Source organism: Eschrichtius robustus, chromosome 13 (assembly GCF_028021215.1).
Source record: "Eschrichtius robustus isolate mEscRob2 chromosome 13, mEscRob2.pri, whole genome shotgun sequence".
Taxonomy (NCBI): domain Eukaryota; kingdom Metazoa; phylum Chordata; class Mammalia; order Artiodactyla; family Eschrichtiidae; genus Eschrichtius; species Eschrichtius robustus.
This window is the reverse complement of record NC_090836.1, coordinates 59073613-59095515: the sequence shown is the minus strand read 5'-3', so window position 1 is coordinate 59095515 and position 21903 is coordinate 59073613. Positions and strand designations below refer to the sequence as shown.

The 21903-nt window shown below is 32.8% G+C and overlaps 1 protein-coding gene across 7 annotated transcripts in view; it reads right to left on the bottom strand.

Annotated features, from left to right (window-relative positions):
- CNOT2 (CCR4-NOT transcription complex subunit 2) overlaps positions 1-21903 on the bottom strand; it is a 113438-nt gene that overhangs the window by 6068 nt on the left and 85467 nt on the right. For 6 of the 7 annotated variants that reach the window (XM_068561082.1, XM_068561077.1, XM_068561080.1 and 3 more), the window contains 11 exons: positions 16796-16943; positions 15864-16046; positions 13509-13588; positions 10735-10860; positions 8842-8966; positions 7700-7820; positions 7450-7606; positions 4815-4876; positions 4676-4725; positions 2722-2822; positions 1021-1165 (listed from right to left, as the gene is read on the bottom strand). In XM_068561082.1, the coding sequence (XP_068417183.1) occupies positions 1021-1165; positions 2722-2822; positions 4676-4725; positions 4815-4876; positions 7450-7606; positions 7700-7820; positions 8842-8966; positions 10735-10860; positions 13509-13588; positions 15864-16046; positions 16796-16943 (1298 nt within the window). The remainder of the gene's footprint in view (positions 1-1020; positions 1166-2721; positions 2823-4675; positions 4726-4814; positions 4877-7449; positions 7607-7699; positions 7821-8841; positions 8967-10734; positions 10861-13508; positions 13589-15863; positions 16047-16795; positions 16944-21903) is intronic. The other variant, XM_068561083.1, reaches the window with a different exon arrangement.

Genomic DNA, 21903 nt, shown 5'->3' with positions numbered 1-21903 from the left:
TAAAATTTTGTAATAATTATTACAAAATTATTTTTGTAATAATTATTACACTATCTTTTTAAAATGTTTTACTCTTTTATCAGTTTAGTAAAGCTGATTAAAAAAAAAAACCCCAAAACCCCAAGCCAACAACTAAAAAATTACCCAATGAACTGAAAAGAAATATTTTTTTTCTGTTTAAATTTAATAAAACCAACAAAACTAACTCTTTAGTTTTTAATCCTAAGCCTCATCAATGGAAAAGGCATTCAGAGAAATCCTGGAGTTATGAAATCAGATAATGTGAGTTATATTTTCTTCTAGGTAGACTAAGTACATACATAAGGAACTAAACACAAATGTGTAATATGCTATGACACTGATGCAAACTGTTCACATGGGACAGTTAGAAAGGTGTTTTTGTGAGGAAAAGTTGCAAACCAAAACAACTTTTTCCACTGGCCTCTTTCCCCAAATATTCAGCATACTAGTCAAAGGAACAATCATGATTAATGCTTGCGATTTTCTTTCTTTATATCACTTGCAAATAAAAACTCAAGCACATTTCCTGCAAAGAGTGCAAGTGTTTAAAAAGCCTATATACTGGTTTTATATGAAAAAATATATATATTATATAAAAATATATATAAAAATATATTTATACTGGTTTTAGGAAAAATCTCATATTTGCTTAAAGTAATAATAATATAAGAATACATGACCGGGATTGCAAGAGGGTATCTTTATTTTACAACTGAGTAGACACAAAAATATTTCAAATGTTACCAAGGCTTGTGAAAAATTACAAAATTTCTTACCAAATTCAATCAGTTTCCTAAACTACAGGTAAAATGAACTGTTTCCAGATACTCTCCTAGAGTTTAAATCAAGCCAAGGAGGTGGAGACCTTTTAAAAGACTCAGCAAATATCTGGCACATTATTGGAATGGATGTACTGGTACATATAAACAGATAAAAGAGGACACTTCTTTTTAAAATCTAGATTTTTAGTTACACATTTGCACATGGAAAAAAATATACCTTAGCTACTTTCCTCCAGTTAAGACAGTCAAAGAAGTAATATGTTCCCCTCTCATATGTATTGGTTTTCATTGTTGGCTCCATGCCTGGTGCCCTGGTAATCCATACTCGTTCTTCTTTGTGGTATCTCCAATCACGGTTAAAACTTCAATTTTTAAGAGAAAAAGACAATTAATTTTTTCCTGTGGCTCACATCAAACATTTTCTACATTTTGTAAAACATTTTTCAGAAAATAGTCACACATAAAATACATAAATATTGATGCTTCTTTTCCCTGATTTTTGTTATTAAATACAACCTAGTAAAATAAATATAGGAAAAGACTTTCTTAATTTGCCCCAAAACCATACTCTTTAATTAACACACACATCTTTATTTAACTGAAGACATTTTTTATGCAAGCGAAACAAGATCTTAAAAGCTCTATGAGCAATGTGATAAAAACTTTGGCAGACCAAAGATACACTGTGTTCCAGAAACCTCACTCCTTTCTCATTCTTCTTAACATTCAATAGAAATTAAGATACCTATTAAAACAAACAAAACCCCCAACTATTTGGATTATTTTGTAAGAAACTAAATACAAAGTCTATTTGAATTAACTACATAAATTCACATAAAATTTGTAACTATGATGAAAAACCTCCATGCAAACAAATACCTTCCTATCAATACAATGAGGGGTTATTTTAGACATATATTTTATTTTAGACATATATTTTTTATATATTTATATATTTTTAGTCATAAATAAGATATGAGACAGAACTGCCAGTGATGAATGAATGAATGACTGATGAATTTATTTACTTATGAATAAATTAAAAGGAACAGGTAACAATTGCTATCTTACAAAAAATGAGGGAAAACATGGAAAAAAACATTCTCAATTGAGAAATAAAAAACAATTTATTATCAACACAGTGAATTTTACATTTTAAAGTATCTGATCCAAGGTCATTTATAGAAATGTTAGTAGGAATATTATAAAATACTTATTAAATCTATAAAAAGGTCTCCCAATCATTACATTGTAAGTTTTTAGTAACAATTCACTCTACAGTAAACATGATTAATAGAATAGTCTACTGGTAACAAAATGTTACCACCTGGACATATAAAAAATGACACAAAATTTTTATTCTTAGAGCATCAGGTAAAAACAAAAATGCTCAGAAAAACAATGTATTCAATGGACCAATTTCTTAAGACTATTTAAGTTGGCCAATAGGCTTCTGATAATGAATGTGGACTTTATCAATATTTCAAAATACACAAGAAATATGCACAGTGCCTTGCCCATATAATGCTCGATAAATATTTCTTAAATGATGAAATTCACTGTCATTAACATATGTGGTTCCACAAGGAGTAAGATGAACCACACCTTATACTTCATATTTATAAAAATTAGATTCACCACACCCATGAATCAAGTTGATTCTGTCTTCTTATACATTTACAGTTATTTAAGTTTGGAATTATTTTTATGTATACAGTGATTATGAAGACATGGTAATATAAGGTTTCAATCTAAATTAATTTTTACTAAATATAAAAAACTTAGATTTCTTGATGAAGAAATAGTTCCACTTTAAAAACAAAGACAAAAACTACAGCCACCATCATTTTAAAAAATGTTTTTAGAATAAACAATATCCACTATAATACAAAAGTTTTAAAAAATACTTTGAACATACAGCTCTACTGCAGCTAAAAGTTGTAATACGTCTCCTCCATTCATGTAATAGAGATAGAAGAGAAGGTCTTCTCCGTATCGACCAAGTTTTATTGCAGCCAGCTGGAAAAGAAATAAATTATTCTGAAATGTAAAATGAGTTTGAAAATCCTAACATATAATTGATAGCACTAAAGTAAAAATGGAAAGATAAAACAGAAACCCCTCTTTGTAGCAGATAACTGTTATTACATGATTACAAAGGTACAGTTATATAATTCTAAAGGGAAGTTTCATCATTTAAATGACTAAAGTCATTTAATAATTATTTCTGATACATTTATTTTAGGTACTAATAGGGGGAAAAAAGCTAAATAAAAACTTCTAAGCAAGACCTAACGCTGTCTTACTGGAGGTGTTTATTAATACTCAATGTGGCAATAGTGGAACACTGTGCTGCTCAGAGATGCAGGACTTACATTCAAGTCTTAATTTCATTACTTACTAATATGACCATATCCAAGTTATTTAATGTCTCTGAACTTTCAGTTATAAAATGTAGTCAACGATACCTATAAGGATTACTAAAAATGTAAATGAAATTAAGTGACACTGTGAATGCACCTTCTGTAGAGTGCCTCACAGAAGACTTAAAAGAAATAGTAACTGAATCTACATCTGACAGTGATTCACAAATCGATTATGTACTTTAGCAAATCACAGTTAAGTACAAAAATCATAAAGGGATAGTTCTTTATTTTGTTTAAATGGATGACGAAAAGATGACTGCTTTACATGTCGCTCCACAAAGCAGAAACATAACTGCCTATCAAACTATCAAACACAAGTTCAATAATCTCAAATTCTCACAGTAAGACAAATCTTTATTAAAAGCTCACTGAAATGAAAACATTCTTCTCTTTACCTAGTCCTGTATCTAAATGTTTAACTGTTGTTACACACTCTCTGAATGTTATTTTTCTGTCCATTCATATTATCCCCATTCAGGCAGCAGTCTTGAATGTGACAAATTCTCCTAAATTATTATTTCTTAAACTGGCATAAGAAAAGGTTCTGGAACCCTCAGGTAATTGGAGCAAAAAATGAGTGCTATAGTGGAGGTGGCAGCAAATCATACAGTCCACAGACAGAAAAAACTAGCTCTCTCTATCTCGTATTTCTTATCTTCCATCTACTCAAGTATTACAAGACATGTCGAGAAATACGTGTATCTCTTTAGTTGCCTGTCCACCACATCAACAACCGTTTGGCTACACAACTGCATGGCACAGACGCAGAACGCTGTCATTTATATATATTTATATTATACATACTTATGCACCTAAGTATAACACAAATATATCATTTTTAACAAACTGTATCTATCCTTTCACATAACCAAAATCTAGATACCATTCTAACAAAATTGAACTCTCAACGCTTTCCCCTAAAGCAAAAGTGTTGTTTTCTTTCTCAGGAAAAAAAAAAAAAAAAGATTAAAGTTCTAATCTGTTAATAGTTATTTTATAACTAGAAATTCAGGTAATTAAAACACAGAAAAAGATGACATTAAAAAGTCAAAGATTACAGTTTTAAAATATATATTTTTTCATTAAAAACATTTTATCTGTAAACATAAAATGAGAATATCAGAAGGAAATTCATCAAATTTTCCAAGTTACTTTATTCCCATCAACTGTGGTTATGATTGTACTGTTACTAATAACTATAAGAAAGATTTTACTGGTCCTGACATTGTTTTTAAAATATTTTTAAAATATAACCCAGACCTCACCAAAACACAGGATTATAAACAAAAATAGAAATTGAACTGTTACATATAACTGAATGGACATACAAAAGCATACCCCTGAGACCACTGCTAAATATTTCAAAAATATTATGCTGTCTGAACTGCAAAACAGCACCTGAAAATAGATAAGTTCACGCTGAGTAGAATAATAAACTACACTCACCTTATCCCTAATGTGAATGTTCGTTAAGTACTCAGATGGAACATGGAAGTCTGGATAATAAAATGAGAAAAGCCTTATTAACTGATTCTCAGTTACAAATATATTTTTTAAAGGTCTAAACAAAAATAGATTCTCCTACCTATGTCTTGAGGTCGACAAGGTGAAGATGCCCAGGGTGATGCAAATTTGGGGTAGAGATTTCTGAATAAGGGAGAAAAAAAACATTCTGAAGTCCAAAGTAGAAAAAGAGATTTCTAATTTTATTTCAGCAAATCAGGAAAAACAACGACTTCAAATGTAAAATGAGCATCTTTAAATTTCTAATATCTTTTCTTGGTTTTACTATGACTTATACAGCAGGAAACCGAAACAAGGTTAAAAAAACATACATACATACACACACATATCTGTATGTGAATTATTACTTCAACTCAGAATGCTTTAAATTCATTAATACAATGAATTAAAGTAAAATTACTTTCCCATTTATATGGCCAGAAAAAAAATATCAGTAATTATTAAAAACCAAAGCTCAAATTCAGCAAACACTTACTGAGTGTCTATTATTATATGCCTGGCACTAGCATGCTTATACATCAGCAAACATAACAAAGACCACTGACAACGTGAAGCTTACTTTCTGGTTGATGATGGTGGATTGGGAGGGAGGCAGACAAAAACAATTTACGTAATACATAGATAATATTCCATGTTAGTGGTGGGGTAGGGAGGGAAGATTAGTTGCATAATTAAATAGGGTAGTCAGGTTAGGGCACATTTAGAAGGTCAGGTCTGAACAAAGATTTGAAGGATATGAGGGAGATAACCATATCTGTTATCTGGTAGAAAACTACTATAGTCAGAGGGAACTGCTAGAGCAACTAATGCAGAGTTATGACTGACATGTCTGACATACAGCAAGAAGGCTAGTGAAACTGGAACACGGTGAACAGAGGGAGAAGCTGTTACGGTGTAGGTAGAGGAGAGACACAGATCATGTCTGTACAGATTAGTAGGCCTATCAAGATTTTGGGTTTTTAATCATAATAAAACTGCAAAACCTTACTGTGTATTGAGCAGAGAATGAACTTATTCAAAAAGGACTGTCCTGGCTGTCATATGAACAAAAGATTATAAGGGGCAAAGGGAGAATCAGAGACACCTGGTGATTGGCTAATGGAGTAATCCAGGCAAGAGAAGATGGTGATTCAAACCAGGGGGGAGCAGTTAAACGTAGTGAGAAACAGGGAATTCCCTGGCAGTCCAGTGGTTAGGACTTGGTGCTCTCACTGCCGGGGCCCTCAGGTTCGATCCTTGGTGGGGACCTAAGATACCACAAGCTGCGAAGTACAGCCAAAAAAAAAAAAAAAAAGTGAGAAATAATGTAGCAATGATTCCACTATGTCAGACGTTACTGACTGGTTAAGGAGAAGTTCCCAAAAGTAACTGCTGAATTTAATGACACAAAAGCAGTTTTAGTAAAATGGTGAGGGCAAAATCCTAAATGAAATGGGTTTAACAGAGAATAGGACAAATAGGAGATACAAAGATGGCTCTCCTGAGGAGTTTTGCTCCAAAGGAGAATAAAGAAATGGGGGGGGGGGCAATAACTTACAGAATAAGCTGGATCAAGAGAAGGTATCTGTTAACGTGGAAGAAGTAACAGTGTATTTGTATGCTGATGGAAATGATGCAACAAAGTGCAAAAAATTGTTAGATCCATATCTTTGAGTTTTCAAAGGTTTTAGGTAGAAAGCATGGATCAACTATGGCAACAGGGTGGAAGACAAGAGTAAGGTAGATGCAGATGGTTGTAGGTGACTGATTTCGTGGCAGGACTACGCTGACACTCTTCTGATTGCTTCCTTCGTTCTTAGTAAAGTAGAAATAAAAAGCAAGGTCACCATCTGACACTAAGCACAGGGGAAAAGGTATTAGGGGTTTGAAGAGGCAAGTGTAAAACAGTTGCACAAGAGAACAAAAGAATGAATGGAGTAGGCATGACAGCTTGATTATGGCTGGCAGAATTAAGGGCTCATTCTTGAGGTTCCTGGCCATGAATCTGAAGTGAGACCAGGCAGTGAAGTTGTGTATTTTTCTCTAGCCAGACTTAGTAGCACAGGTCAAGAATGGAATAGGCAGATATAACCAGGGCTGTAGTTTTTGCCATGCAAGTATGACAAAGCAAGAGAGGGGCAAAGCAGTCAGGGGTCTATGTAAACAAGCCATCATGACTGACCATAGAATTTAACTGGAGAAGAAGGAAGTGAATTCATCTAACGGGAAGAGAGACAGGGATGCTGAGGAACAGTAAAAAGGTACAAGAATCAGTGGGATGAAGGTCCCAATGGAATCTAATGATTACAGGAGCCCACAGTAGAGGGAGAGAAATGGAAAACAGGAAGTGGCATGGCAGCACAATCTTACAGAGAAACTGAGGTTACCAAAAAATGACGAAGTCAAAGGGATGACTAAAGAAGCGAGCAGCTGAGGTATGATGAAGGGTAAGATTTTTGGAGGAGAGAAATTCAAGAAGCTGGGATTTCAGGATTTAGGAAAGACCATATATGTGTATTTCGAAACTGCTAAATTATAAGAGGAATATTACTATAAAGTGAGAGTGATCCAGGAACTAATATAAGAGGGAATGACCCAAAGAGTCAGCAAATACCAGCAACAATGAGTGGCAGCAGATGATATAATTTGCAGACATGAAATTAAAAACTGCAGGGAGGTATTATACACAAATGTAGGGAGAAAAGAAAGAAACTTACTCAGGAGAGTTCAGATTGAGGCCTAATGTTGTTAAGTCACTTCCTAATGCAAGATGTACCATTCCTGGGTCTGTCTCTGCTGCCCTGATAAATGTTAACAGGCCAATCATTCCAAACTGGTCTGTCACCATCCCTTGGGGAATGTTAGTAACCCGACCTGGATAAGAAAAACATAGTCATTTTTATCTTTGAGGAAAAAGTAAAAAAAGTGAATTCTATAATATCTTTGATATATTTTATAGAGTCCCACCATCAGGTAACACCTGGATCCCTTTTTTCTGCTGGTTATTATTTTGTGTTGTTGAACTTTTATCTCCAGGGAATTTGGGTCCATCTGTACTTGAAGTTGTCTTCCCAGATGTATTCAAATTCTAACATGAAAAAAATTAAATGTGACATTAAAATTTGTTATGTGTAAAAATTTCAAGTTCATATACTAGTACTTTTCTATTCATTTTTTATTATATTTAAGTTGGTAGTAAATTATTACCTGTTTTTCAAGTTCTACATGAAATTTTTTGTTTCCACAACTGTGCCATGGTATACAAATAAATCCTGTATTGTACATATTTGAGTACTTAAAGGACAAGAAATATATGGAAAATATTCTTATTTATCTCAGATCTTCAGTCACAGACAAAAAAACCTCTCTATCTCAGAACTTTTTGTTTTGGGATACACTTGAAGTTACACTCCTCAATACTTTATTAGTATTTTTAGAAGTATATTTTAGAAGTATATTTAGAAGACAAACTAAATATAGTACATTACCTAAAATATCACCATAAAAGCCTCCAAGATAAGTTAGAAAATATGAACTTATTATTTTTATTTAATTTTAATTATGAACTTTTAAAATTCATATTTATTTTAATTCTTACCCAATAATCTTCTTTTATCAATTATTTTAACAATATACAACTCCCATCACACACACAAAAAGCTATTTTCAGTGAAATGTGGAAGAAATAAACACACTCGTTAAGTCAGAAAGAGGAAGCTGGGTTGGCTGAATCAACACAGGAATAAAAATGTGTATAAAGATTCTTCAAGGAGAAAACTTACTCAAGAAAAACACAGCTCCTTAGAAGGCTATAATATCAAACTTCATGGGATCCAGCTGACAGGGACTACAATAAAAGTCTAAATTAACTCTGAGAAGTTCAACAGAAATTTGCAAACCTATATGAAATAGGGAAAAAAATAGGCTATCTTCTAAGTTATAAAGGTTTTCCACATTCTTCAGAAGTTAGATTATTACAGATATTCAAGATAAACAATTTCATAATAGTATTTAATAAGTCCTTAATATAGTGTACAAAACTGTTAATATAACAGAAATCTGAAGGGAAAAAACTATATAATTCACATACATAATTCTCAGTTACTTACAGATTTACTGTCATCATTACTTGATGTTGGATCTTTATAACTGGAACCAGGTAACGCTGGAAAATCTTCGTTGTGTATTGAGAAGTCCTGGGATTGCTCATTTGCTGGTTTTGTTACCATTCCAACTATGTAATGAAAATAATCCAGAGAATTGCAATTGATATTTATAATATTTTGCTACAAATTATAAAAAGTTAACTTTTCTCACAATAATATAACAAAAGGATTTTTAAGTTACGCTATGAAAGCACACTTCAAAAAATTGGTGTTCTGGGTACCAATGAATAACTAAATTCTTATATACTGATTAATAACTAAATATACAAAATAATACAAGGGAAATAAGTGGTAATCCTATAATTCTAATCTAATGTCATATATAGATGCTGAAAAAACATAATTTGATATTGGTAATAATTATTGAAATTTTTGGTTTAAAAACTTGCTTTAAATATTTGACTAGTTATTATAAATACCAGTTAATTGTCAAATACAAATGAACAAAATAAATTTTAAAGAACATGTCAGTATTCTACTTGAAAGTGACTTACAGGGTGAGAAAATTGCAATCAATTATAAAACAACTCCACATTATTTCAGATTTTCTTGGACTCCATGTAATAGATGTAAAACATGCAAGAACTGGGAAGTAATCTTCCCACTATACTTGGCATTAGTCAGGCCCTTATTGGAGAACAATATCCAGTTTGGGGCTCCACAATTCAAGAACGATATGGAGAAACTAGAGATGGTCCAAGGAGAGCAACAGGAATGATTAAAGGGATGAAAAAATGGACCTATGAGGAAAGGTTAAAAACATTAGAGTCTGAACTGAGAATCAAGTAGCTAGGTACTCAACTTCCAGGGCAGATCATTTTTGTTTTTTTCTGGGGGGGAAGGCTAATTAGGAAACTCTTAATGTGTATAATAATAAATTTTTCCCTTCTTCACATGTTGTTATTTGTATTCATATTTTGAAAGCCACAGAAATCCCTCTTGGTTGAAAATGGGAAAAACAGTTATCTTAGAAAAGTGATGAAATGATCCCTCTAAGTTCACTGTTTCTGCTACTGGTCTGTATCAGATTCTACCAAAAGGAAACAAGTATGTGCAAAGGATAAAAAGAATATGGTTACATTCCTGTTACATAATTTTAATGTCTAGTTCATTTAGCATCTATTAGCCAAATCTCTTATTTATTAAAGACAGTGAAAAAGGGTATTAATGGTGACCAAGAGTCTACATAAATTATACATGACCCACAGGCAGTTCTCAACAGGAGGTAATTTTTTTCCCCATGAGACATCTGTCAAAATCTGGAGAGATCTGTGGTTGTCACAATGTGGGGGTGGGTGGGGGGTGCTACTGGCAGTGAGTAGGCAGAGGCCAGGGATGTTGCTAAATATTCTACAATGCACAGGACAGCCCCTCATTTACAAGAAACTACCTACTCAAATGTCAGTAGTGTGGAGGTTGAGAAACTGGCTTAGAAAAAATTGTTAATGTATGGTTAGTCATTATTAATCACTAGGAATGTGGGAATGTATTCTTTTAAAAAATGTGTGATGAATGGAGGAGAGGCAGACCATAGAATCATTATTAAGGTGAATTAAGGCAGAAATGCCTGAAGAAAATAACTTCTGAATATCAATGAAGACTTCCTTTTGGGATTTCTATACAAATTAAGTTTTCCCATTTAACTTTGCTATCATGGTATTCTGGGAGAAAAAAGCACTCTGCATTTATCAACTCTGACAAAATTACACTACTCTGATTAGAAAACACATAAATACATGTGTGTACACACACATGCATATACGTACATATATATATGTGTATGTGCGTGCAATAGAAAGTTTTCACTGGCCATAATTAAAAAGCTTAATTAATTACCATAAGGAGCTCTTCCAGCCAAGGGGTTTATTAATGGAGTTGGGTTACCACTTCCTTCCCTTCTATTTCGGTCTGCTAATGCTGGAAAATCTGAAAGGTCCAATCCTGTCACATTTTCACTTCCATCTAAATAATAAGAAAAAACACTAGTTACTGATTCTACAAACATTTTAAAGAGGTTATTAAAGACCAACTATAATAAAGTTTGAAATAACAGTGCCTTCTTCCTAAACAATGTACAGCACTGTACTTGGTATATGTAAATGTACAATAAATATTTGTGGATTGACTTCATGTGAAAGAATTTTATGAACAATTCAGCAAAGCAATATGTACTTACTAGCATAATAAAAATCCCAAATCCTAGAGACTTAACATAGAGAATAAGGAGTAAGGTGATACATTATTTCCCCTGTGAAAGATGGTACTCAAGTTATAGGTTGTTAGTTAGCAAGAGGGGAGACTGTTGCGATAAAACTACTCTTTCATTATATCCAAAAGCAGAGGTTGTATCTGGAATGCTTGGAGCTTCATTTATAACACAGGTGTGATAATGACACTGCCTCCTGCAAACAGCCTGAATCATATTTGAGGCATAAGCAATGGAAGCAGAAGCCCTAAGGACTTCTTTTTTCCTGTGGCCTATTAGTCCCATACACAAATGTGTATGCATGTGAGTGTGTGAAAGTGTGTGCGTGCGCAAGCGCGCGTGCATGCGTGCACGTGTGTTTTGCAGCTGAGGGTATAAAGTAGGGTGGAGAATGTAGGTAAATGTAGGGTTCCCATGTCTAGTGCGTGAATTGTATGAGAATATGATACAAAGCCCAGAAGTTTATATTACCTATTACACAGTAGGCGCTCAATAAATATACAAGGAATGAATAAAATTTATTTTTGTTCATTTTGAATTTAAAAAATCAGTTTCTTTCCTTTTAAAAAATAAATTTAACCCAACATTTCTACTTTGCCTATTTTAATCGTCACCTTGATCTCTTCTCAACATTTATTATTCTATTATTCTTACAATCGTATAGTCTTAATTTTTGAAGAATTTATTTTCTAGCTTAGCTTTACCCTGACTATTTTTCTTTAATCTGTTTCATCTAGTGTATTATAACCATGTTCAATTTATTTTGCCCCCTTTTCCAGTTAATTTTAATTTTTCTCTAAATTTCGTAATTAGAAGAATCTCAGAAAGAAACTATTAACTCAAGATTACTCTGTTGATAGAAAATGGTTACATTCCAAGTCAGGTGACAATTTAAATTTATGAAGGGTAAAAGATAAAATCATTCATACCCATTGTTTTTAAAGAAATTGCAGTTCATCAATTCTGAATTTTAAAAAGATACTACTGTATAAAAGGGCAACAATAGACATTAACAATTTATATAGTGCTTTAATTTAAAAAGCAATCTCTTTTGAATTACTTGATTACAAATTAACTAAAAACTTTCAATAAGTATTAACTTTTAATACACTTCTTCAGGTCCTCTAAGATGGAGTTTAAAACTGCCATATGCTATTTGAGAATAATTTTATCCTAAAAATATTAACTCACAAATTTTTATTTTTAGGGTAAGACTTGGAAACAATTTTCCTAGTGTAAAATATACTTAGTTAAAAATGACTTTTAAAAGTAATTCTAAAATTTACAGAAGTGTATAAACCATAATTCAGAATATAAGATGGCACTGTGAGACACACTGTTACTTTATGGTTCATTTAGGGAAAAAACCCTCGCTAATTAAACTATGATATGCAGCCTAATTTCAGAGATATTAAAATATGAAAAAAATCTGCATTTGAGGAACAATGAAATAGGCTATTTCCTATTAGAATGCAAAACTTTAAATGCTAAAATTTGACATTTTAAAGTCTCACTTGGTCAATCTATGCTACTAAACATACAATAACACTGAAAAATTAAAAGCCGATAGCCAGAAATTCCATTTCAATTACTAAATCTTCTTGTGCTTTCACATACGCCCCATTTCATTGATCATTCTTTCACCTTCCACTTCCTTCACGTGTATTTCTCTCTCAACAATCATATTCATTTTTGCTCCTATGACCATAACAACATTCTTTATTTCCTTTCTCAGGAAAGGGTTTGGAGGCAAGGGTGGAAGAAGGTGAAACCTGAAGCAGAATAGCAACAAAGCCTCCTGTTCTCTTCTGTCTGAAGCAGCTGATAAAAGAAATAAACCAACAGACTGCAAGAATTCTTTACTGTCAAAATCAGAATTGGTTTTCCATGTAATTAAATCCTGAATTTTACACATAAAACTGGATTAAAAATTTGTAAGAGTTAAATGCCAAAATTAGTATTATTAAAACTATTAAGAAAAAATTGTAAGCGCTCCATATAATTTTAAAGGTTTCTTCAATCTGGGTCTCTATAGCCAGAATGCCATACCACTCAACCTAGTTTAGACTGTAGTAACAGGACTGAGATAGGAAAAGCTCTTGAAGCAAAAAAGATTCTGAGGCACAAGTACAGACTAAGTAAATGTTTACGCTTTCTCCAGGTGTTAAGGAAACAAATCTGATGTTACAACACTATACTATTAACATGCCAAGTGAAAAAATATATTTAACTATCTTTCAACTGTTCACTGAATTAAATCCTATTGCCTGTCAAATTCTCCCTAAATTAAGTTCTATCATCTTAACACAAAAATTCCTTTAATATTTTGACTAGTATGTTGAATTGCTTTATATTTCAAGATCTATCATGTTTTTATAGGGTACTAGCTCCAGAATAAGCTTACCTGTTCCATTAAAAATGTTACTTGATAAGGAGTTATTCATTCCAAATGCCTGATTCCTGTTCATTCCAAATCCAGACATACTGGGTACATAGAAAATAATTTTAGATATACAGTAAGAACACTAACTTTCAGTTGAAGAAAAACAAAAGTGTTTACTTTTGATCTCCTCATATAAAACAACATGTTTAAAAACAAATACTAATTTTTTCTTGAGTTGAATCTTTATTGTTATTTAAAGCTTCCCTAAAGTCCTTCCATGAACAACTGAGAACCAAAACATCTTAAACAGATGAATTAAAAAACAAAAAGCAAAGAATTTATATAAGCCTTGAGGAAAATAGAGATTAAGGGTATAGTTTTGTATACTTGGAGAGCCAACTTACTGGATATAATGGAAGAAGTAATTAACCTCAAAAATAGGCAATTTAGTTTAAGACTACTGTTCCTGAATACTTGTTTTTCTTCCACTACTGGTAAAATGTGCTATTATTACTTTTCATAAAAGATCTTCTTTCATACAGTCTGTCTTTCCCAACTAGAACATAAACTCCTCATGGACAGGGTTCATGTCATATACTTCTTTGCATCTCCTGCCCTTAGCTTTCAGGAGGCTACAAAAGGCACTCTCAGTAAATGTTCAGTTGACGTGAATTAAATGGTGCTTTTCTTTAACTGAATTCAGTGTTCTAAAACACATCATCTAGTTTATCTTTTAGCTACTTAAAAAAAAAAAATCTCTCCATAGTGCTCTTAATTCTAAAGTAAGGTATTTGGTAAATAGTTACCAAAGCTTCCCTTTTTTGCACAAGCCTAAACATGGGAAAACAAACAAACAAAAAATAAGGCTGAATTTAAAGCAAGGCCAGAGTAATTAAGCATGTCAAAAAGAATCGTTAACACAAATTCTAAAATGAAAGTATGCATCTTTAACATCAAATAATCTGATAAAAGAGAGTGTATTAGTGTTATGAGTAAGGTTAAACTGTTTGAAGATGACAGGGTTTTAAATTTTTTGCCTAGATTTGTAAAACTAACTATGGCCAAACAATATTTTCATAAAATAATGCAGCTGGTGAAACACTCTAGAGAAGAGGAGAAAAGTCAATAGAAAGTTCTGTTTAATAGCATGTTAGAACTGCTGATGATATAGGTACCCTCAAACACTGAATAAGTAGTAAGAGATGAAAACATTCCATAATACATACAGCTTATCAATAGTAATAAGCAGGGCTTTAGAGACCCATACTTCATTGACAATTTATAAGCAAAGGATTTTTTAAAAACTAGAATGTGAAAAAATATGGAAAGGCAAAAATTTAAATATACATTCAATGAACGATACTACAAGAATGCAGCAAGATGTGTTAAAGCCCAAGAAGTATTATATCATCAGGAAACTGTCAAGGAGATGAGAATTTTGATAACCCTTTACAAAAATAACTTCTGTAAAAATTAAAAGAGCAGTCAAATTATAAAAGAAGTACTCAAAAGTCTAAATAAAAGTAAGAATTGGAGGTTATGGGATGAAGATTAAAAAGGAAATGTGCTAATAACCTATTTTAATTCAGAATTTACGAGTCCTAGATAAAAGAAAGTGAATTAAATGGCTTTGATGATAGCAACATCCTTTCCCCCCATATTCCCCATTAAAAAAAACGAACAATCAAACTAAAATGCTTTTTTTTTTTTACAGTAAAGAAAGCCCTATTGCAGACATAACTCTCATATAAATTACCTGAATAGCTTTAAAATCCTAACAAAATGGGTAACTGTTTTTCATATTGTTAACTATTATTTGCATAGCAGTATATGCAATGACCAGTGCAAAAAGGAGTGAAAAGCACAAATTCATCTTTTTGTTTTAAATCCCAGGACATGACACTATTTTCAAATACTACAGATGTAGTCTTCAAAAAGTCTTTGTCATTAAGTCTCCAAAGAACAAAACTGAAATTCAGTTGAAAAGGAACTTAACCAAAGCATAAATGAAGGCAGTAATAGTCAAACATGTCTCCAGTCCTATTCATAGGTATAAAGCTCTTACCACACAGGTGACCAGCCTCATTTAATAGAGGAAGGACATATCAACAAAAAATCTGCCGGTTGGCAACCTAAGAACAATCCTTTTCTAACAACAGTAACAAAAAAGTAAACTGATTTTCAAAAGAACATGTCTTTAGTTTGGGAGGTTAAAGTTGTGATGTGTAACAGAAAGAGAAGCTTTGGTCAAAATATATGATGAAACACACTTAAGAAACAGAAGCCAAGACTCAAGAACAGAACGTTGAATATGAAAAGGCAAATTTGAAAATACCCAGAAAGAACAATTATACACAGTATCAATAAACATCTTACCTGTTCACAGTAAAAGGCTGTCGAGAAGGCTGCTGCTTTGGCATACATATTATGCTTGGCGAGCTTCTGTTGGGGCTACCTAACCCTGAACTGCTCATGCTATTTGTCCTGCTAGGAATTCCAATGCCCTGACCAACCTGGGAGTGGTTCATCATATTCCTAGGATTCATAGGCAAAATACCCCTGAAAAAGAAGTCCATTATACTAAATAAGCTCTCTACAATCACTCATTAAAATTCTCTGTAAATAATCAATTGGCCTAACCCTAGAATCTCAAATATACTTTCAAATTGCATTGCTAATTTTTATTCATTTAACTCTTTTGTCTGGACATTTGAAAAGAAAAAAAGCTCTTTGAAAAGCCAAAGTAAACAAACCAACAAGAAAGGGCAAATCACAGAAGAATATATGGTGATATCGAAGATGAGAGAACTACTGGTGTGACTATGACATAAAATACAAATGTATTTCACATATATATTTAGAATAATTTCATTCCAAATGTATGTCATTCTATCTTCTTCATACTAATATGCACCATTTTTGTAATCTGTTTTATTTTATTCTCACTAGAGTAATGGATGTGTGGTGAGGGAGCAATAAACAGAATTATCTGAGGAGTGATCTGAAATTGCACATACTCCTTTGAGGAAGAGTGCTTGCTTTTGAAAAAAGCCCCCCAGGTGGTGATTAATCCTTGATACCCACCCCAGCTGATAACCAGTATGCTAGCTGCAAGATAAAAGCATCTTAAACTATACTTATCAATTTGCAATGAAATAAAATGAGCATAGGGTATCAACTTTCTTTTCCTCAGTGAAAGGCACTGAACCAGAAAATCAAATAATTAAGTTACCTTATTAAAAAACTAAAAAGCTTGCTGAATCTACAAAGATACATTTTGAGAAATATTCTGGTCCATCAATAAATACCTGCTTGGAGATGGAGGCGTGTGAAGTGACATTGTTGGTACCCCTGTTGTTGGCGTGACGTGGCTCGGTAACTGAGTGCCTTGTGATAAGCTGCGATTTAACTGAGGGGTATTGTTGCTCATCCCCCTCATTGGAAGGCCTAGTGCACCTATTAAAAAAATTCAGAAGAAGGAAATTCATTGCCATCAGGAATGAAATTGTTATCCATCTTCTGGAGTTGGTAATTTAAAACATTTAAAAATGACCTAACGTTAATAATATGCAAATTTTAAATGGAAATATTCATTTCACTCCAAATGGACTCTGATTTTAACAAAAATGTATGTCTGAAATTTAATATTATGAATTTTCATATTGCTTCCATTATTCTTTCATATTTCTTCTTTGCTTTCATATTTCTATCTTCTTTGCATATTTCTATTTTACAATAAACTGTCTGCCAATGACTATAACAAACTAGATGACTTATGTTTCAAAATAAAAACATTTTATACAAATATGCCTTTAAGAAATTTGCAATCTTGTGTGTTTTTATGTTTTAAAATCATAACTGAGGTACGCAGACATTTAATCCCCACTTTGCTGAAGTAGCTTTAATTTTTATATGATCCTTTTCAAATGCATTTAAGAAAAAGTCTCTTTATTACTATTTACACATACATACTTCTCAACATTACAATTTTTTACAAACCCAACATAAAATGTCAGCAACTGTTAAAAACTCAATCTGATATAGCTGTAAGAGACAAGAATATATAACATTTTAAAAGATTTCAAAGTACAATGACCTTCTATTTGTCTAGTATTTCTGGGGCCAGGTGTGGGAATGGATGTCCAATATGTGTATTTTTCAAAACCTACTGAGGAGTTTACCATTCAGAAACAAAACATTAAAAAGAAAAATTAACCATCTGGGATAAACTTAATTGTTTCCTGCCTTGTGTTAATATGAAATATAAATTATTATTTTGTTAATGATTCAGAATAATCATTGTGGATATTTAATGTTCTGGATGTTTTTTCCCCCTTTTATCCCTCAAAGCAAGGATGTTCAGCTATCACTTATGTTGTCATCACACCTGCCTATGGATGTCAATATGCCTCCTTGCCTCCATCTTCCTTACTCACACATTTTGGTGCCTTCTGTTACTAGTCTGCTGTGGAATGGCACATCAGTCAACCAAACATTCTAAACTGGAGGTTAAATAAAAGTGGTAAGATAGAATGAGAGTTAGTGAATAAGTAGAGGACTTTAGCAATAGGGATTTAAAGTGACTCCCTCCCTACTTTTTGGTCTAGTTTTGGGTCCAAGAATTTCAAAGACCTGAATATTTTGAAACTATGACTTCCAAAAATTGGAATATATATATTATGTTCTGAATATTTTCCTTCAAATATCTCTGCAAATTTATCTTTTTGCATAACAGTAACCTGTTTGTAACAGTAACGCTTTGTAACCTAGGGATACCAGTGAATCACAAAGATTTCACTGGAATCTGCCAGCTTCAGTACTCAGCTTGCAGCCTAACTGCTTCTCAACTGAACGAAGCCAATAAATCCAACTCAATATAGATGATATATTCTATGTGTACTCATATTCCATGAAGACCTGAGCTTGGTTCTGCATTTCTTTAAGTCACACAAAGGGAACTGATTTAGATCATATGTTGGTTTAGTCATTATATGTATGTCTGGTCACTACAAGTTTTGTGACCACGAGTATACCGCTAGCTACAGCCACTTTCTCTGAATTTGGGACAAGATAAGGAAGAACAAGAGATTAAAAACCAGCCTACGTAAGATTTCTTCAGAAGATACCAGTCTTTTCCTTTTCTCAAGCACACTAGTTTTCCTCTAGGCCCTCTAGATGCTCCCGTAATGAACCACCAACATGACACTTTTCACATCACTTACTCAACAAACATTTATTGTGTGCCTACCATGTGCCAAGCACTGTGTTAGCTGCTGGGGATACAACAGTGAACAAGATAGAAAAAGCTCCTACCCTCAGGGAGCTTACATCCTTTTCCCTAAATATGCTGTCCTAAAGTCAGCTATAGCTGCAAATTTCTCACAGGAATGTGTTTCTCAGTTACTGATAACCAAGAAACCTAATCCAATGTTCACATTTTACAGATGAGGAACCTGAGCCTCAGATAAGTTAACTGACTTCTCCAAGGTGACACAAAGAACCGAGACTCCTAGTGTTCTTAATGGCAGCCCTATGGGAGCCCAAGAACACACTAAATGAGCACCCTTGTGAGTACCTACTGACTTGTAACACCTTTTATCTATTCTTTTTCTTTTCTCTTGCTTTCTTTTTCTGAATATGTTTACTTAAAACTTTTTCTAAACCAACATCTCTTATCTCTTCCCTCCATTTTCTTCCTCTTCTTCTCTATACCTGTCAAGTTTTCTTTTCCTCCACATTTACTTTTCCTTCCCATTTCACTCTCTACATCTTCATCATTATAAATATACATGTTCCAAAAAATTGCACCCTTTGGTTCTTCAATAGGCCCTTCTAAAGACTCATGAGGTTTGTTTACTTCAACCTTTCATATACTTATTATTCTATGCTGTATTATGAAAATACGTAACTTCAGAAATATTTTAGAGATTGGAGATTATCTGAACATTAGTAAAAAAAAATTTTGGAGAAGGAAACACGAATGGGTAAGGTAATATATTTAGTCAATTACGGATTGGCACACTTGAATTAATTTATAGTGAGGAGAGTAGAGGAAGACAATATGAAATAAAGAACTCAAAGATTAGCATTTACTTTTATTTTTCCTTTAAAAAACACTTGATTTCATAAAAACAGCTAATAAATTCAAAAGCTCTGAGTTGCATTTTATTGAACCTGGTGGGTAGGAAAAAAGAAATCAAAAGAGAAGAAAGGAATGCATCAATTTCAAACTGGATCATCAACCCTTGAATACTTTATAATTGAGTTATTTTAAATTCAATTTAAAAACTGAATTCCTTTAAAACATATAGAATTAATACCACTGAGTAAGAACAGAGAAAGATTTATTTCTAGGAAACAAAATACATGGTCATTAAATTTGAGTTGCTTGAGTCAAACTATTACAACTGTGTAGGGTCAAGGGAGGGAAAATTTTACTTTTACTAGTATAATTAGAAACATGATAGAAAATTATCTAAAATGTTATACTAAGAAGAAGACATGTAAGCTGAAAGGGGGAAGAGGGGGAATAAAAAATTAGCTTAAAAAAAAATTGACATGAAATAACTACAAGTAAAAAAACATAAATATGTATGCCTGAGCTTGTGCACTGGAAGGGCAGTAGAATTAAATTTTATCAAGCACCTAAGAAATATGTGAAGCACTATGCTACTTCATCTCCTTATAAAATATTATAGAGAAGGTATTTATCCCCTTTTTATAGACAAGGAATAAAAGAATGATCAAAAAAAAAACAGCTATAAAGCAGTTTAAAAGGTTACAGTTTTGAAGCAAAGTTTTCTTTCTATTTGACAAAGTGATAATAAAGGATAATACCATATTAGAAGGAATACATGAACATATTCTAAGTAGATTCCTATTTCCTATTTGGCAGGGTGCTAAACAAAGAATGAACTGAATTCTGTATTGATCATTTTTCAGAAATCCAAAAGAATACGACCTAAGAAATGTTTCCATGAATTACTTCCATTGCACAAACTGATTAACAGCACATTCCTTAAATAGTTATGGAATGATATGCCATGCTTTAGTCAATCTTTTGTTAAAGATTAACAATATTAATAATAATACAAGTTATAAGAAAAAAAATACCAGCAACCAAATCCTTGAATACTCATACTTAAATGAAGTCTCCTGAAATCTTTAAGGAGAAGGGAGACAATTTTTAATTGATGCAAGAGGGCTTAAAGTATCCCCCATTCCATTCCCAAAGCAACTACCTTTCCTAAACTCACTGTCTTGCCCACACATAAAGGGCAACCATCTTCTTACCTCCAACCTGTCCCCATGTCTTCTTACCTCCAACTTGTCCTGAACCTAGCTGGTTAACCTTCCCTGTAACACTATTTCATTATACAATTTCCTTAATTAAAATCAAAGTATTTTAGAGATAGAAAAATCTCCAGAGAGTATCCAACCAAGTTACAGATGAAGATCATTTCAACTTAATTATAGATGAACTAACATCAGGCATTAAGTGACTTGCCCAAGTTCACAAAAAATGAAGAATAAAAACCATGATCCAGGGACTTCCCTGGTGGTCCAGTGGTTAAGACTCTGTGCTTCCACTGCAGGGGGCATGGGATTGATCCCTGGTCAGGGAACTAAGATCCTGCATGCTGCTGATACAGCAAAAAACCCCAAAAAACAAAAAATACAAAGCAAAAAACCACACACACACACAAACAAACAAACAAAAACATGATCCAATTTCTTGACTCTAATTTCAATCCCTTTTTTCAACCAATCACACTTTCCGCTTCTTGAAGTAGTTGCTAACCTTCACATCACGTGGGAAACTTTAATATCTGTGTCCCACACCCAGAAACTGTGACTTAGTCTGGGTCTGGGAAATTCATGGGCAGTGGGATTTTTTAAACTCTTTAGGTGTTTCTAGAAGGGCAGTCAGGGTTGAGAATCACTGTTCTAAAGTTAAATCCAATCACAGTGTAGTCTTTAAAATGCTGTCAAGACCCAAAAGATTCTTCTAATCTTTATTTTTCCCAGCTTTATTGAGATATAACTGACATAATACTCTTCTAATCAATTTTAATACTTTACTCACCCCAATACAAACTCTTTTTAGATACCACATACTTGACTTATAATCTTCTTTGTAATTTCCCTAGTCCCCTCCCCAAAATATGCCCCGCTATCTTTACTCATATCCTTCTCCCCACCTAGAATACTTTCCCTCCTCTTGTTCTACAGAGATATACAAGACTATTTAAAAAAGAAAACAAAAAAACCACTCAAAAAACAAACTGCTATGATCAAGGTGTTTACATGCAGTACATGTACAGTGTACTTGGTGTATATGGGGGGCAACACTCAGACATGAAAGTAGAATGAATTTTGGATCAGAACATGTTTCCTAGACAATACTGTATATGAA